Genomic DNA, 19193 nt, shown 5'->3' on the forward strand with positions numbered 1-19193 from the left:
ATTAAAAATCTGTTACTTTTGACGCATTGGTCATAAGTATAGCAAGCAAGACAATGACCAACATGTGTCATCAAAGCAACAATGAAGTGGTTTAAAAATGAGGGTATTTAGTCAAATGGATACCAAATCAGTTGTGGCCATGATTTACATGAGAAAGAGTTGGGTATAAATACCTTTTAAAGGCACTAAAATCTACAGCCTAGGATCTTAACAGGCTGGGCCTCCTTCTCCTTCTAGTTTGGTGCCATACTGGTCTAAGCCACATGGATCCACCGATGCTTAAAGTCTAAATCAATGTAATTCAACACAAACACTTTACACTGGGATGCAAGCACCACCAAAATGAGTTCCACTGTATCGCTCTCGTTCCCTCTGCGCCTGTCAAAATCCCACAGTCTCTATCTCTCTGTTTTGCTAACCCTAGCAAGTGGAAGGTACAAGATCGAAAAACAAAGGCGAAAGGCAGGGAGGAAAAGGAGCAAGAGATAAAACACAAAGCACTACTAACAAAATTTCCCACATTCCCCCCAAGGTCTGGTCCAGTTTTCCCACACGAAAGGTTTTCAAACATGAGAGAAAATCTCCTGCGTTTAGTTTATATCAGGTGTTTTGCTTCTGAAAGCCTTTAGTTTGTTAGGAGTGCATCATACGAGCAGCTGGTCCCGATATTGTCAGCTCTTGACTCACTTCCAATCTCTGTAATTATTATCACATTGAAGTGGTGAATGAAGAACAGCAGATGATATAGATTTGGGTAAAGAAGAAGCTGATCTGTTTTCCATGCTGCTTTCTCCATTTTTACTCTATTAAAATCAGTGTAGCAAAGAAATGATCAGTTTGACTGATTTAAATGAATCTCGAGCGTTTCATTTTTCAATCGTGGATGATCATATAGAGTTGACGCTTTGTTGCAATAACAGCTCTCAGTCTTTTCCTCAGAAAGCTTTCAACTAGATTTCAATTTGATTCCTCTTCATGGGCACTCTTACTGGTAAATTTGTACACATGGCCAGATACAGTGCCTTGCAAAAGTATTCAGCCCCCTTGAACTTTTCAACCTTTTGCCACATTTCAGGCTTCAAACATAACGATATGAAATTGTAATTTTTTGTGAAGAATCAACAACAAGTGGGACACAATCGTGAAGTGGAACGAAATTTATTGGATATTTTAAACTTTTTTTAGAAATAAAAAACTGAAAAGTGGGGCGTGCAATATTATTCAGCCCCCTTGCGTTAATACTTTGTAGCGCCACCTTTTGCTGCGATTACAGCTGCAAGTCGCTTGGGGTATGTCTCTATCAGTTTTGCACATTGAGAGACAGAAATTTTTGCCCATTCTTTCTTGCAAAACAGCTCGAGCTCAGTGAGGTTGGATGGAGAGCGTTTGTGAACAGCAGTTTTCAGCTCTTTCCACAGATTCTCGATGGGATTCAGGTCTGGACTTTGACTTGGCCATTCTAACACCTGGATACGTTTATTTGTGAACCATTCCATTGTAGATTTTGCTTTATGTTTTGGATCATTGTCTTGTTGGAAGATAAATCTCCGTCCCAGTCTCAGGTCTTTTGCAGACTGCAACAGGTTTTCTTCCAGAATGGTCCTGTATTTGGCTCCATCCATCTTCCCATCAATTTTAATCATCTTCCCTGTCCCTGCTGAAGAAAAGCAGGCCCAAACCATGATGCTGCCACCACCATGTTTGACAGTGGGGATGGTGTGTTCAGGGTGATGAGCTGTGTTGCTTTTACGCCAAACATAACGTTTTGCATTGTGGCCAAAAAGTTCGATTTTGGTTTCATCTGACCAGAGCACCTTCTTCCACATGTTTGGTGTGTCTCCCAGGTGACTTTTTATAGATATCTTTGAGAAATGGCTTTCTTCTTGCCACTCTTCCATAAAGGCCAGATTTGTGCAGTGTACGACTGATTGTGTCCTATGGACAGAGTCTTCCACCTCAGCTGTAGATCTCTGCAGTTCATTCAGAGTGATCATGGGCCTCTTGGCTGCATCTCTGATCAGTCTTCTCCTTGTTTGAGCTGAAAGTTTAGAGGGACGGCCGGATCTTGGTAGATTTGCAGTGGTCTGATACTCCTTCCATTTCAATATGATCGCTTGCACAGTGCTCCTTGAGATGTTTAAAGCTTGGGAAATCTTTTTGTATCCAAATCCGGCTTTAAACTTCTCCACAACAGTATCTCGGACCTGCCTGGTGTGTTCCTTGGTCTTCATGATGCTCTCTGCGCTTTAAACAGAACTCTGAGACTGTCACAGAGCAGGTGCATTTATACGGAGACTTGATTACACACAGGTGGATTCTATTTATCACCATCAGTCATTTAGGTCAACATTGGATCATTCAGAGATCCTCACTGAACTTCTGGAGTGAGTTTGCTGCACTGAAAGTAAAGGGGCTGAATAATATTGCACGCCCCACTTTTTAGTTTTTTATTTCTAAAAAAAGTTTAAAATATCCAATAAATTTCGTTCCACTTCACGATTGTGTCCCACTTGTTGTTGATTCTTCACAAAAAATTACAATTTCATATCGTTATGTTTGAAGCCTGAAATGTGGCAAAAGGTTGAAAAGTTCAAGGGGGCTGAATACTTTTGCAAGGCACTGTATAATCCAAGAAACACAAATAAAACCAGGTCTAGCATAAGGTAGAATTTGAAGTTGGGTGACACTGTTCATAGTCAAGCAAGCTGTACACAGCCATGGGTTGCTCCTTACTTTCATGGAAGCCATAGTAATCTAAGCATATTTTAGGAAAGCCCAAACAAAATTGGACGGGATGAAACAGCGGTAAAAATCATGGAAATTCCAGGACTGCCAGGACATAGTGTTCATTCAAGAGTATGTAAACTTTTGACGGTAATTTTTATGCAATGCTCTTTAGAACATTGTAGTTAATTTTTATAGGTTTTATCTTACCATTCATTGTGGGCTCTTGCAGGGCAGAAATCTGCAGTGTTTAAAAGGGGACATTATTTAACCATTGATTGTATAAACTGCTAGAGTCTGAAATAGCCAAATCAAAAAGCCAGGTAGTGTAGCTAAAGTACCAAACTAATACTACAAGTACTATAGACTGTAGGACCACTGACGATTCCTTGGAGATTAAAAGGTTTTTCAACCTTCCAGTTCAAAGCCAGAACATAAATAACACATGACAAGGAAAAACGCCACCTGTGCCCAGTCTGGTAAATGATGTCACCCTGCTTGTCTGAATGAGATAGAGGACCTGGATGAGGATGGTGAAGATGAGGTTATCAAAAGAGCTGAGTGTTGAGATGACATTCTCAGGGACAAGGAAGTGTCTCTGCTATCTGCCCTGTCCGTGGCCCACAAAATTAGGTCCTGTCAACAGGACAGAGGGCTGTTGGCAGACTTTACTTGGCAGAATATGTGGGTTCATATACACTAGATTTGCATGCTTGAGAAGTACATGTCTTAAAAAAAAACATAAATGAAATATAAATACATTAAAGGTTGTACTTTAAAAATACCACTACTGGCATTACAAATTACAAATGTAAATGTACTGGCATCTTCAGTATCTGAATAATCTAAACTAAAATCTAAACAAACCAAACAAAGAAAAGAAAAAGTAAAACAGAACAGGCTTCAATTATATTTTCTTTACATATATATGTATATATATATATATATATATATATATATACTATATATATACAGTATATATATATATATATACTGTATATATACATGTTTTAATATAGATTTTTAATTTTTAGAAATGCCAATAATCGTAACACATGGTTTTAATTTAAAAAATCATTAATAAGGGTTTTTATTCTGAATTCAGTATTTTTTCAAATTAAGGTAATAAACTTTTTTAAACACATTTTTATCAGTCATTCTAATAGTTCTGGAGTTGACGCAGCAATTACCCAGCCAGTGTTTTATTATGCCGTCCTCTCGGTCTCTTTAATCTGAGTTCTATTGTATGTTTAAAAAGGGAAGGGAAATGCCATCTGAAACACAACAGACAGATGCCACACATTTTAGTACCATGCCTTTATTCAGCCCATTAAACTTCAGCCCAACCATTAAGCAGCAATGCTTTTATCTCTTTAAAAGCTCAATTACGAACCCCTCTCAAACGGTTTGTTTTACCCAGACATCCCTGCATGCACCCATTAAGCTTCGCAGGATAACTGCTTGTTTGGACGGCAAGCTTTAAGTGTGTTTTTGACGAGCTCATGAAACGGCCTATTTTTATAAGGTGCTGTTAAAAGAATGCCGAACCCAGGCACGCTCAGTAGAGTCTCGGTGATGCCGTATATTCCTCACATGCTCTCATGTCAGAGTGTCCCTGACCCGTCTGCCCCAAGGGTGAGAGCCAAAGATAATGTTCAGCCACCCCTTAAGTGTCCCTCTTTGGCTTCGTCGGCACGACTGGGCTTTCCACGAACATCGCAGCGGTTTTGCTATGTTTATGTTAGCACTGTTTGTGTGTAACAGATGCTCAAGCAAACAGATGACAACGAGGGGTTCGCTGAACCTGCGGAATGATGCTCAGGCTGATCAAATGGTCAATTTTGGTTTATTTACTGCACTATTTTAAACAATGTTTTTCACAAAGCGTGTGGTTGTTCTGGTTTTGCATCTGCAGAGGAACAAAAGATATCAGATATTGTTTTATGTTTCCAGGAACATTATTTAAAGAGGGGGTCAGTAGTTTTAAGTCATAAAGGTTTTTGATATTGGTAAAGTCATAGTGTCATAGTACGACAAAAATAAAACGTTACAAATTTAGTACAAACCTTTCTGGAAAAGTTGGGACATTTTGTAAAATACAATATAAACACGAATCTGTTATTTATTAGTTCACTTGGATTTCTGATGTTTTTACTGAACAATATTATTGTATTGTGTAAATAAAAACGTATTTGGAGTTTGATCCCTGCAACACAATTAAAAAGGTAAGGGCAGAAGCATTTTACACATGTGTTACATCAACTGACCTGTTAATTATCTGTTTTAATCATTTGGGAACTAAAGATACTAATTGTTGGTGTTTTGTTTGCCCATTATTGCTTGATGGCATATGTCTGTTGTGTTTTAGATGGCATTTCCTTTCCCTTTAACTCATTTACACCTTTTATAGCTAATGAAATAAGAACAGTTACACCAAGGTGATCGTAAGTGACTCTTTCCTCTCAGTTTGACACAAATAGTTTACTCATATACATATGTTTTCTGTTTTTATCTGGCAGGTATCTGGCTAAACTCTCATCGGTGGGTAGCATCTCAGATGAAGAGACCTGTCAGAAGTTACGAGGCCTGATCCAGAGGCAGGTGCAGATCTGCAAACGTAATGTAGAAGTAATGGACGCGGTGCGTCGGGGTGCTCAGCTTGCCATCGAAGAGTGCCAGTACCAGTTCCGTAACCGGAGGTGGAACTGCTCCACGCTGGACAGCATGCCTGTCTTCGGGAAGGTGGTCACGCAAGGTAATGTGTACCTCAGTTTGAAGACACTAGCTTATTTTTCTTTATTATAGCATGAAAGTACGTATGTTGCACCTGAACCTTATTTATCACAAAGGTGATCAGTGGAGTTAAGGTCAGTGCTGGGTACTGGAGTTCCTCCATACCAAATTTGTAAAATCATGTCTGTGTGTTGTCCCCAAACTGACAGATACCAATCATTAATTTTATATTATCTAAAAGCAATAGCTAAAAAGGGTGTCCACATACTTTTGGCTATATGCTGTATATTGATATTTATCTTACTTTTGGATAGGTACGAGGGAGGCGGCATTCGTGTACGCCATCTCTGCTGCGAGTGTGGCCTACTCTGTGACCAGAGCCTGTAGCAGCGGTGAGCTGGAGAAGTGCGGCTGCGACCGAAACGTGCATGGCATAAGCCCCGAGGGTACGTTAACAAGGAACGCCTTTAACATCTGGCTATCAATCAAAAGGACTAAAGTTCACATGAGCTAAAAAGACCCTGTCATAAACCATAAAGGCAGTTGTCACGAAGATAAATGAACGATCATTAGAGAGCGTGAAAAGAGTTCCCAGTCTCGTCTGACGTATCCCGTTTCGATCTCCCCAGGCTTCCAGTGGTCAGGGTGCTCCGACAACATTGCCTATGGAGTCGCCTTTTCGCAGTCCTTTGTGGATGTCCGGGAGCGAAGCAAAGGCCAGTCATCCAACCGCGCCCTAATGAATCTTCATAATAATGAAGCAGGAAGGAAGGTAAGTCCCTATGAATCCTAATTAGTCATCATTTTGACGTTATTAGTCATTGAGTTCCCAGTTGAAAGCACATAGTCATGCTCATGGATTGTTAGCTGATAAACCATACAGCGTAGTGCTTGAGTAACCCTGTAATAAGATATAATGTAAGACGAAAATACAGCCCCAAGGTCAAGAACACCACTGATTTGAATGTGGGAGAAACTGCAGTTCATGTTTCGACATGAAACATCCACAGTAATGCGTGGCAGTAAATCCTGCCTTAGAATTAAGAACAAGCTCATGTATCAGCCCAGCTATTGTTGCTCAAGAGGTTAATGTTGGGATTGTTTTTCTTTTTATTACACAGTGAGGTCCACTGGCATCGTCTTTCTAATTTTAGATAATAGTTACACTATACGGTTCAAGTTATGTGGACACCGGACCATGAGCTTGTTGGACAGAGAGCTCCCCTCTTCCACTTTGTGGCTATAAAGGCCTCCAATATTTTGGCAAAGTTTTCAACATGAGTTGGTATTGTGTTACTTCAGGTACTGATGTTGGACGAGAAGGCCTTTGAGTTTCCAATTTATCCTAATAATGTGCAGGCTGCTGACATTCCTCTACACTCCGGGTCAACCAAAAAAGCCCCAAAAAATAGGTTGCAGAGAAAACTAATAACAATTAAAAAAACGAATTTAACATGCACATAAACACATAAAGAACTTGTCCACTTATGCCCCCTCGTGGAAGCTTTACATTACACCTTGTAAACTACAGTGGAACAGTGGGACCACCATTTTTATGAATTAAGTATATTTTGTTTTGCGTTTTGTTTCGATGCATTGTCTGGGTTGCCCAAAAATCATGAACAAAATGTGGGTCGCTTGTAAAAAACTCTGGTCTACACCGTGTCCTTATGGACCTCAGTGTTATGCTCATGCTGGAATAGGAAAAGTTCCTTTCCCAAACTGTTGCCACAAATTCAATAGCATCTAATTAATTTTATGCTCCTGTTAGCAGTAGTTGTGGCTAAAATGCCTGGAACATATCCAAGGAAGTACAGTATGTCCACAATCTTCTGGTCATGAAGTGTTACTGTGTTTGATCAAAGAGCTAAAAAAAAAACATATTCTTTCTTTGGCAGGCGATTCTAAACTACATGCGAGTGGACTGCAAATGCCACGGCGTTTCAGGATCGTGTGAAGTAAAGACCTGCTGGAAGGCCATGCCACCCTTCCGCAAGGTCGGCAACATCATCAAGGAGAAGTTCGACGGTGCTACCGAGGTGGAGCAGCACAAAGTGGGGACCACCAGAGTCCTGGTGCCACGCAACTCCCAGTTCAAGCCGCACACGGATGAGGACCTGGTGTACCTGGACCCGAGCCCCGATTTCTGCGAGCACGACCCAAGGACTCCGGGCATGCTGGGAACGGTAGGGCGATACTGCAACAAGACGTCGAAGGCCATCGACGGCTGCGAGCTCATGTGCTGCGGCCGTGGCTTCCACACGCAAGAGGTGGAGGTGGTGGACAGGTGCAGCTGCAAATTCCACTGGTGCTGCTACGTCAAGTGCAAACAGTGCCGCAAAATGGTCGAGATGCACACGTGTCGGTGATCCACCCGGCCCTCCTTCGCCCCACCTGCCTCCAGTGAACGTATAAAACTCCTGGTCTTGCCTCCGTCCTAACTGCCCTGGGAAATGGGACAGAATAAGTCTAGGGCAAATAGAGTTTATTTTATTCCCACTTGAGAGTATTTTTCTCTCCTTTTTGTGGTTACGTTCTTATTTTTGTATTGTTTTCTAACTTATTTGGAATCAGAGTGATTTTAATGTGACAAGCTCCACTGGGAGTGGTAAACATTGGAGGAGGATTGAACTTAAGGGGGGTCGAAGGAGACGAATAAAGGGACTGAGGGTTTTTTACGTCCCCTCCCACTATTGATGCTGCTTTACAATCTCATCTGGAATGTCGGACGGACATCAAGGGATTTCCAAGACTCTTATAATAGAAATGTCTCGAGGTGCAGTCCGGGTGTACATCTACATCTCACAGTGGCATTTTAATAAAAATGTGGCCGTTTTTAGCCACGATGCTGCTTTAAAAATCACTCAAACTGTGTACAGCATTGTTATAGTTATATGTAGATGTAAGTATTACAGAGTTTCTCCTCTTTTGTAGGGAAGCAAACCAACTCAAGATCTAAAAAAAAAAACAGCTGCATGAGTGTGTATTTAATCCAGATGTTTAGTACTGACCATCAGCGACACTCGTGAAACAAAGGTTATCATTGAAGATCTGTGACCACAATTCCAAAAAAATAAAAAGAAAGATGAACATGCTTCTGGTGGTCGGACCATGGACACTGTGCACAGTATCAGCACTTTTCATCTCCACATGCACATACCAGTAAAATCCCAGAGCATTCCCTGTTACATTAGCGTGAGTGAATTATTTATATGTACAAACACCATAATTCCAAGTTTTTTTTTTATAATACATGCTATACAGTATGCTTCTAAAGAACCATAGCTCTGTAAAAGATGTATACACTGAAGAGGACTATATTGCATATGAATGTAAAATTAAATATATGCCATTTGAAAGACTGACACAAGAGTTGCATTTCTTCTTTAATCAATCAGATTTTTTTAATTGTGCAATGTTAATATTCTGATGAGAAAACAAAACTTGTAAACCCCTCATAAAATACACTCTGATCTTCATACCAGTCATAATAATAGATGTAAATTAATAACACAAAACAGTTGTAATCCTCTGAAGTACTTAGGCCTTATGTACTTATCAACCCCATACATTCCTGTATTCCTTTATTTTTAGCAATTGCTTTATGCTGGTCAGTGTTGCATGAACCGGCACCACTCAGAAACACTGGGCACATGGCAAGAATACAAGCTGGACAGGGCGCCGCATAATTTCTGGGCAACATACACCAATACATTCACTCAGATACAGCTGAGCTGCTGATAGAAAGAAAGCTTTCTATTTTTGGTTGCTAGACATTAGCCATGTAAATCCCCAAATTCACTTAATTCTGCTAATGCCAACTAACTTGTACTTTGGCAACCCATATTTTTGCCACTTACTGGTTTATTTAATTAATTCACTTCCCAGTTGATGATAGTACAGTATGTACCTATTGTTTGTTTTTTTGATTTTTATGCCAGTGTCAAACACAGCCACAGGCAATTTTGTATCTCCAATTCACCTAACATACATGATGTTAAACTGTGAAAGGAAGCCGGAGCTCCCAGTGGAAACCCACACAGACATGGGGAGAACATGCAAACTCCACACAGAAAGGACACAGACCGCTCCACCTGGGAATCAAACCCAGGACCTTCTTGCTGTAAGGTGACAGGTTAAAAAGTTAGGTTAGGGTTGTGGCAGGTACATTTTGTGGCAGGTAATAAATCCAAATGCATGTTTTTAGTAAGGGGAAGAACATGGAGAGCAAGAATCGATCCTATGTTTGACCCAGGTTACTGTGCAGCACCCACTCTACCTGCTGCATCACCATTAAGAACTTCATACAGTCACATCAAAAACATGAACATGCTGAAAGCCTGAACTGAATTATAAAGAACTGTTGTGGACTAAGACGTTTGGACGCTACTGTAATTTGGCCATTGTGAAATGAAAGGTCAAGGGGCAGTGTAAACCACAATATCTCACTGGCACCACATACGCCATTCATAACCACAGTTCCCTAGTGACACAGCCATGCTGTTACCATTGAGCAATACCGTCTCCCTGTGAACAATAAAGGTGTATGGAAACTATGTGTGGAATAATGGCAGGAATGAGAGATGTTGGCAACGTGTACATATTTTTGATCTAACCTTCGCACCACCACTGGAGTTGTTGGGCAACAGAGCTTTTTATAAGTGTCATTCTTTCTAAATGACAGGCGAACCTTGATACCCTGACAAACCTCCACAAGCATGAAACCATGGGACCTAATGTGGAGTTGGCCACCCTTTTGTACAAGGATTTGGTTGATTGTGTGCCCATTAAGTTAAAAGCGCAATATATGATCTGGCACTGATTTTGGCTTTCAATAGACATTCCAATTCATCGCAAATGAGATCAACAGGATTGAAGTCAGAGTTTTGTGCAGGCCACTGGAGTCCCTTTATACCAAACCAATCAAACCAAGTCTTCAAGGAACATTCCTTGTTGTCCAACGTCAGGTCCAGCAACACCGGCTCTTAATACTAAATGTAACCAAATTCTCACAGTCACATCCTTAATCCACTGTAGACAATAGAATATGTTCAAGCAAATCCGGCATAAATATGATGTGTCCAAATTGTGTGTTTTACTGCATATTTCAACCACAATGCTATCTAATGTCATTTCTATACTAGCATCTGTACAGCACATGACCTCTAGAACACATCTAGTGCTTTTCCTCAAAGGTCTGGCTCTAATAAGCTCAGGATTATGGTGGGAGGAAGGGGAGCTTTAAAAAGAGAAGTCAGTTGTCTGTTATTTTGGTAGGCAAAATTAAAACTGGGGGCATCTTTGTGGCCATGGGCTGGGAATAATACTGCAAAAATCCTTATAATACAGGCACATCCTGTTTATAAAGGCTGAAATGTGAGGCTCTTTTTCAAGAAGGCTATCTGGAGTCAAGAATGAATATATAAAGAATCTGTCATATTCACTGGGTCCACTGACTACAAAAATGCAGACTAAATGACTGACTGACCTGTAAAAAACAGCTACACCGGTGTGCATTGGGCTAACACAATAATAACACAATCGTAACAAAGCACAGACCTGGAAAAGCATGCAAGACCTTCCCAAAGAAACTAAACATACTTTAGACCTTAGTTTAGTCCATTATTGTAAAACACTGAGAAATAGGAAGCTATAGCCACACCAGGCCAGGCTATCCATTTAAGTTTAGTCAGCCATCAAGCCATCCCCAACCACATTTGTTGGAATGGTTACCTCAAAATTGAGTGTCAATCTGACTCAGATGCAAAGGTCAGTGGCTGTAACGAGAAGCTGTATTCATGGGTCAGTGATAGACAAGGTGTTACACCAAATGGTCTTTATGGTAGAGTTAATGTCCTTATGGAACAAAAAAAGATTGTCCACTTATGTGGTATAAAGTCTTTTGGTGTGACAAGGTTAAATTAGAACGCTTGGCCTTGAATTCTAAGGGTTTGTGTTATATATTAAATATTAAACCAATTACAGTCACACCATTCACTACAAATTATGATGAAGCATTATTATGTTATGAGTCATTGTAGCATCATAGAAGCATAGAACATCTATAACCATCACCTCTCGACAAACCTGGTAGAAGGTTGTGAAGATTTATGGGTTGAAAGACCTGTGCTGAAAATACTAAGCAGTAATTTAATACTTGAAGCGATTTTTGCTAAGACATAACATAATTATCAGCCTACAATTCAATAAATGCTCTCAGATCAGGGGCTTCAGCCTTTTAGTCACATTTATTATGGCTTTGATCTCTAGAGTTAGCATTTAAAAGCTTTGTTTAGGAAAAGATCACACTTTTATAGACTAATCAAATGTCCTTAAGACCTGATTTTTAACTGTAAAACTTTTAGTCACGGCCAACAACAGCATGTTAGAGATAAACAGCGAGTGCACATGTATATAGACGCAAACCCGCTACTATACTTGAAAGATAAAGCTTCACCCGAAACATGAAAGTATGCCTCTTTTTTCTCCCAGCGCTGCCGCAAAACTCACAGATCTCCAACGAAATACTTCTCATATTAAAAGAAAACAAGTTACACAAATGAGACAGATGTTTCTTGTTTGTGATGACAGTTGCAGTGCCCTCCTCCGCCAGCAAAGCAGTAGGTTGTGCAACACACAAAAGAAGCGCTCACAAAAGCTACCCAATATCAAGTGCCCTGGGGTAGTTTTAGCTACTGGCGCCAGGACCGCATGAGTAGAAGTTGTGTACCTGTACAAAAATGTTATACGATATTTTTATGATGTGTTCTGAATCCAACCAGAAAAAGTCATCATTTGTACAGTTTATTTCCACAGGAATTCTTTTCAGTTTTTTGAACCTTCTTGCATTTAAAGTGTGTTGACTCCACCCCCATACATTTTTCTTACAGTTTCTAGTATACATGATGAGCTCACTCCGCCAAAAGTTCCTAAAAGCAAGAGCAAGCAAGAGTTCCTAAACTGCTTTGGCCATTGACCTAATATCAAGGGTCAATGGCCAAAATATTAAAGTATTCTGACACCTGACTATGAGCTAGTTGGACAACCCATTGGATCTTTTCAACTATAACAAGCCAATTTGAAATACGTCTATAAGGATTTTTGCCTATTCAGTCAAAAGATCTGTATGGCTGGACACTAATGTTGGTCAAGAAAGCCTCAATCTATGTTCCTGTTCATTCCAAAGCTGTTCAGTAGGGCTGAGGTCAGAACTCTGACCATCTATGCAGGACACTGGAGTTTCTTCAAACCAAGCTTGTCTTGATGCCTTTATAGACATTGCATTGTGCACATGGGCACAGCCTTGCTGAAGTGCAGAGTAAGAATACAACCACTGGGCACTCTATCGCAGGGCATTAGATATTCAATTCTCAGAGAATTTTCGACCCTCCCAGTGTCCATAAGTGAGCAAATGTGTGGGTGTGTCTTGGCCTGAAATGGATTGGCAAACTGCCCAACATCCATTCATGCCTTGTGCTCAGGGTTACAGGTTACTGGAGTCAGTGCAACCCTGACCAGGATAAATCATGAAGAGTAAGTTGCAATGGTCGTTCAAGGATAAGTAAATCACAGCTTGCTAAGACACAAATCCTTCTTTGTAGGGATGGCAATATGAATCTCCAAACTGTCCCACTCATAGCATCCAGGTGAGTTAACCTCTGACTGCACTCACATAAAGAAACTCATCCCGATACAGTTTTAAAACTTCTGATCTAGCTTATAAAAGTCTCTTGGAGATGCAGCATCCATATTGGGTTATAACAACTGACAAAAAAAATCCTGTGCATCTATTTGACAAATAATACTTTTAATCCTTTACAACCCTGTGATCAACCTCATCCTGTTGGATTAATCCCCGGATTATGCTAGTGTGGAGTTTCTGTACAGGAACAGTGCCTATCTATAGAGTTTCTGGGGTTAAAGTGGCTATAATTTCACCCTCTAGTTCCGGTCTATCTAGAAAACATGCCATTGTGGACGTTTTTTGCAATTAGTATGAAATTTCAAGTTAATGCAAGCCCCCGGGCAGCCTGTTCATGTCACAAATTATTTCACAATGAACCACAAGGATGCTTTTACAATGGCTCATCCATGAAGAATTGATAGAATTATCTGAACTATGATATAAATACTAAATCCCGGTATTGCATGATGAACCTGTCTATGCTGGCATAATGGTCCAAGTATGGACACAAATGCCTTACACTTTGCTGTCAACCGTCCTACTCTTCCAAAAGGTCTTCTGTCTTAGATAGTGTAATGGCTTCACCTACAGTCACTCTTGTCATAGGTTTTTAAAAAATGTCTCCTTTAAACAGCGCTCCTATGAATTGGCTTTGCCCACAGAAAGTCTTCAGTTTCTAGAACCTTCTTTCCTTATAAATTCCTAGAACTTTCCTTTATTTATAGGGTGCTGGCTCCACCCATCAGTGGGGTAAATAACTAGCTCAGTGGTTAAGGTAATAAACTACTGATCAAAAGGTGGTTCAGGCCTCACCACTATGAAGTTGCCACTGTTGGGCCCCTAAGCAAAACCCTTAAGCAAGGCCCTCAATTGCTTGCATTGTTTACAGTCACAATTGTGAGTTGCTTAGTATGCTAAATGCCATAAACGTAAATGAGGTATTTTCAAAACAGGTTCAAGAGATGTAAAGTAAAAAAAACTACCTTTGTGAAGGTTGTACAGAGTTGCAGCACAAATTTCTGACCAATAACAAACACTTTAAGGCAGCAAAGAAAGAAAACTCAGAATATTTGAGAACACAGGTGCGAAAAGTATTATGAAATAATCACCTTTAGACCAAGAATAAAAAGATATAAACACAAAACAGAACCATTACCTAGATTCCTTCTTCCTTGTAAAGGTATGATTTTTTCAGCCACCTGTACCATGATCCATGCTGGCATAAATGGTTTGGACACGGTTGTCATGCGCTCAGATTATAGATGCTCAGTTTATACACTTTGCACACCTGTGGGGATTCGAATCCATCCCGTCCCGCAGAGGGAGATGGCCCATGGATGAAACATATGTATCTGAAATCTAGTGTCATAATAAGCCGTAGTAGGAAGCCAATGGTGACGAGTACACTCTTAAACTGAGGGCGCTGACGTTGACGCTGGCACGGAGCCATGTACTGACAGGACAGGGTGAGAAATGCACTGAGCAGACCCAGCTCTGCATCTGCCTCTCTTAACATCACACCCATTCATAATGAAAATCCCATTTTTAATATGAACAATGCATTAAGTAATGGAATTTAAGTGACTTATGAGGCATGCGTACACTATCTGGTCAAAAGTATGTGGACATCCTGGTCCAAAAGCGTGGACATTAATAGGGAGTGGACTGCAGTTTCTTTATGCTACACTTATGTACACTTAATGATTTAATTAGGTCCTTCGTATGTTCCAGTCACACCCATTACTATCAGGTGTTTAAAATAAAATCTGCCTCCCATTTTAGGGCAACAGTTTGGGGATGATTTTTTTCTGTTCCATCATGACTGTTCCACCATTCACAAAGCAAGTTCATAAAGCAAGGTTGGTGTAAAGGAATCCCAGTGGCCTGCACAGAGACCTGAATTCAACCCCACTAAAATCTTTGGAATAAACTGGAACGTTGTATAACATATGACCTAACAAATGCTCTTTTGACAACATGTGTGACCTATTTAGAGGTCTTGAGAGAAAATAGCAGGTAAAGGAGCAGATCAGAAGACTAAAGGTGCTAAACGTTTTTGAATCTAGGGCTGAATATTGTCTTTATTCAAGAGGTCGACCAATAGTAGCCTTCTAAAAATCTATGGTGTTCCCTAATTTACCGCCATCATACTTAATTAGTGTAATCACTTATACTTTTACAGACGTATTCTCAAAGGTGGGATCAAAGCAAGGTCCAGCAAGGTATTGTGCAGGTCCAACCCAACTGGCATCTTTATTTATATTTTGAACAAGACCTTTAGGACCTTGAAGGACAAATTCATAGAAAAACGCAATAATCAGAGAGATTGGGCCACTTATTATCTTGGGGAGACTAAAATGCTGTCCAAACTGTTCGATGTGGCTACTCCTCCCTCTTTTCAGTCTTATTCGGAGAAGCAGTAAGGATTCAAATCCATAATTAACACTTGTTCGTATAGCTGATTGTGAAACCTTTTCCTCAGGATGGCATTTCTCATGATCATGCCTATAGGTTTTGTTTTTATCATAAACCTTTGTGCAACCACATAAGGACCAAAAGGTCAAACCTAGGGCACTAAACCAAGTCTTAATAAGCTCATAAATACAGCCAACAGATGTAAGCAGCCTGAGCTTAATGGTGTTGTCAGTGCTGTGTCAGGAGTAAGTCAGCGCAGTGGGAGATGAAGTGGAGATAAGCTCCCCGTGCTTTAGAAACAGGGATATGGGAAGCATCTGATACCGTACGCCAGTCGAAGCCGAACGTGCTCGGGATATGTTGAAAAGCGAGCATGTGAAGTGAGACAGTTATGCAGTCATAAATCAAAATGCACACATCTCATGCACCCATTTTTTTGGCCATGTGCCATGGCAACATGTCGTGCTTAAACGTGGGAACCTACATACCTACTGTGGCAATTGGCAGTGGTTGCCAGACTGCTCAAGGTAATTAAATATAGCAATTATTGGGACAATTTAAAAAGGAGCAGACTCAAGCCAAGCAACTACCCAACTTTACGCTAATTTAATAAAAAGAATACTTCACTATGTAAAGAGTGATCACAACAGATGCTGAATCCACAGCCGTGAGTGTAAACTTGACTTCATGCGTTGCCTGGATAGCAAAGCTGTCAGTACAAGCAGCCTGTATTATGATAGCAACGCAGATAACCAGGACCCATGTGCAGGTGGTCGCCCTCACCTTGCAAACGCATAGAATACCAGCCATTCCACACGTGGCATAATTAATCGCTTTCTGCAGTTATTTAGCATAAGTGCTTGCTGACAGATATCGTGCAAGACATTTGAGGAATGCGTCGAGAACACCCCGTACAGTCGACTCAGCCCAGCCCCCACCGCCAAGCTGCAAGTAAGGTATGTGTCCTGAGGGGCTTTTCTTTTGTTTAATGCATGGGATTTCCCCTGTACATCTCCCAACAGATACAACTAACATGAATACAGTTATGCTGATTTGATGTGAAAGCAGCAATTCTGAGCTGTAAGTGATATCATGAATGCTGTATATTTCAGTCGATACTGCATTAAAACCGGCATGCTGGATTAAATATCACCACAAGGACTCGTGAAATGCAGGGTAAAACTGTACTATAGGCACTGTATGTCAACAATGCTCAGAAATGGCAACTAATTTTCTGGGCTTTGTCCTTAATTTGCATGATGCGTGTTTATGTAAAACAATAAACATCAAATATGTTTTGTACTGTCTTAAATACAGTTTAAACCTTGTTGATTATCAGTTAATCAAAAGCATCCCTAGGTACAATGCTCAATGGAATCAAAAAATACCCTTTTATTGTTTTCCCAGCCATAATCACGTATTGTGCAGCCAGTATAGAGTGTGTGTATACACACTAATGAATATGATAGTTTGCTCTAACATCCCTACAACAAGTTAAAAAGAAATGACATGCTGTCTGTTCTACAGACAGACAACCTATCAACACCTCTTGGAAAGAATGTTGACCTAGAAGCATGCTATATGACCATCCAGCCATCCATCACGGTGGAGTGTTCTGTTACTGTACATCTTAGTGCTTTTGTTAAACAAGACCAACATGGATCAGCATGTTACATAGAAAAATGTTCAGTTTCATAGAAATTCTGAACTCCTGCAAACACACTGCACGCTTGGTTTGGCTTAAAGACCGGGGGAGTGTTTATTCTTTACAACTGTAGCCATTCATTTAGCTAATAAAACTCGAGCTGGTAAAATCTTTAAAGCCACAGACGTTCTGTCTGGTTGCAGCGAGTGTGTGGGTTGATAATTTACAGCAATTTTCAACTAGGGTGTTCCTATGACATCTTACAAAGGACAACATATCAAGAATCAGTCAATGCAGGTATGAATCAATAAATGAACATTTATTCTTCAAAAAACCAGAATCTTTAAAAACCAATTTTGATTTATCTAAACACGTATGCAAATTTTAGACATGCACCTCTGTGCTTCTTATTTAGCAGACTGTGTGTGGTTAGAGTTTGTGTTTCTGCTGTTTTCAGGTCATCCTGCAACCTTTTTTTGAATGACTGCTGGTTTCTCAATTTGTTTTATCATTAAGCTGGGAATATGTGTAAAATCTTGTGTTTTATGACCAGATTGTTAAACTATTGTACCTAAAAGGATTTAACACATTTTCCATTGGTATGTACTTTATTTACATTAAGTTCTTGTTATATATAGAACTTCAGTAAGCCTCTTTACCATAGTTTTTACTCACTCTCTAAAATATTCCCAGGTAATAGCAACAATATTTTAATGAAAATGTATAGCAGCAGTAGCATCTAAAACTTGACTTCCTCTGGTTGCCACAGTGAATAATTCAACTATATTTTGATTTTGCACAGTTTGTTTACCCCCAGAATACCATTCCAATCACTGAAAGTGCACTAATGTGTATCTCCCACGTCTAGTTTCACAAACCCCCAGAACTCAAGTGTGAATCATTACAATTACATTATGTCACACATTTGTTTAAATTCACTAAATAATCTTAAATATATAATTTTTTGGACATTATACAATTTACGCTTTTTAAAACATTTGTTTATGCTTATACTTTTAATATATATTTAAGTAAAAAAGGAGAAAAGTGGCTAAACTGTTTATTATAACCCTTATATATTTATTTGCAAATCTATATTTTAGTCACTAGTAACCAAGTCAAACTTTACAAATACTGAGCCCATATATCATCACACAGCACCCTCTGCTGGCAGAAAAACGGCTTATTTTATTTCCTTCAAGGACAAAAAAATTTTAAAATGACAACTATCGTTCTGTCTTAAAGCATATTAAACAATATGCAATACCCCATTTATATTCCTAAAGAAACATATAAGGAAAAAGGAGGTGCACAGTAAAGATGAGTGTAAAAACACTCATTTAAATTGTAACACTTTATTGTCCTAGACACAGCACTGAGTTCACCAGGAGTATTATTTAGACAGAAGTAAACATATAAAGGCAATTAATGTATAAGTTTAATAAACTTTAAAAGAATGCATATACAGTACAAAGGGGAAACTTCATCTATAGAATTTGGTCTTACAACAACAACAAAAAAAAAAAAAAAAAAAAAAACAACAACAAACCGTGATGGCTGGAAATCAGACCAACATTTATCCACCTGTGCAACACTTCTAGTAAACCTGTTATTTTTATTGAGTAGTTTAATGAGTAGCTTAAGTCTTTAAATTATTTATTTTGGGTGTTGCGTGCAAAATTACAGGTGGATCAGTGTGTAGCTGGGATCCAGTCCCTACATAAAAACAAGCAACATGAAACATTTAGCTAAAAGACAAAGAAAAAGCGTGGACAGAAGGAAAAAGATTGTTTTGGTAAAACAAGTAGAGTCTACAACATTGCCAGCTTACACAATTATTAAGCAGCCTATTTAAAAGGAAACATGAGGCTTACCTACCGCATTACAAGTTTCAGAGAACTCTCCCATGGTCCCTGGCAACGCATTAGGACTCGTCACTTGTTCTGCTAACACTGTTTAAGTTCCCTGCTCGAGAAAAATTCTTGCAACGAG

The 19193-nt window shown here is 39.7% G+C and overlaps 1 protein-coding gene across 1 annotated transcript; it reads left to right on the forward strand.

The window, feature by feature from the left end:
* Positions 1-5250: 5250 nt before the first annotated feature.
* On the forward strand, positions 5251-8800 carry wnt4 (wingless-type MMTV integration site family, member 4). The gene is made up of 4 exons (XM_062987197.1): positions 5251-5479; positions 5772-5903; positions 6087-6229; positions 7356-8800. Exons 1-4 carry the CDS (start codon positions 5356-5358, stop codon positions 7824-7826), a joined length of 870 nt encoding a protein of 289 aa, XP_062843267.1. The 5' UTR covers positions 5251-5355; the 3' UTR covers positions 7827-8800.
* Positions 8801-19193: the final 10393 nt, after the last annotated feature.

This window comes from Trichomycterus rosablanca, chromosome 24 (genome assembly GCF_030014385.1).
Source record: "Trichomycterus rosablanca isolate fTriRos1 chromosome 24, fTriRos1.hap1, whole genome shotgun sequence".
Taxonomy (NCBI): domain Eukaryota; kingdom Metazoa; phylum Chordata; class Actinopteri; order Siluriformes; family Trichomycteridae; genus Trichomycterus; species Trichomycterus rosablanca.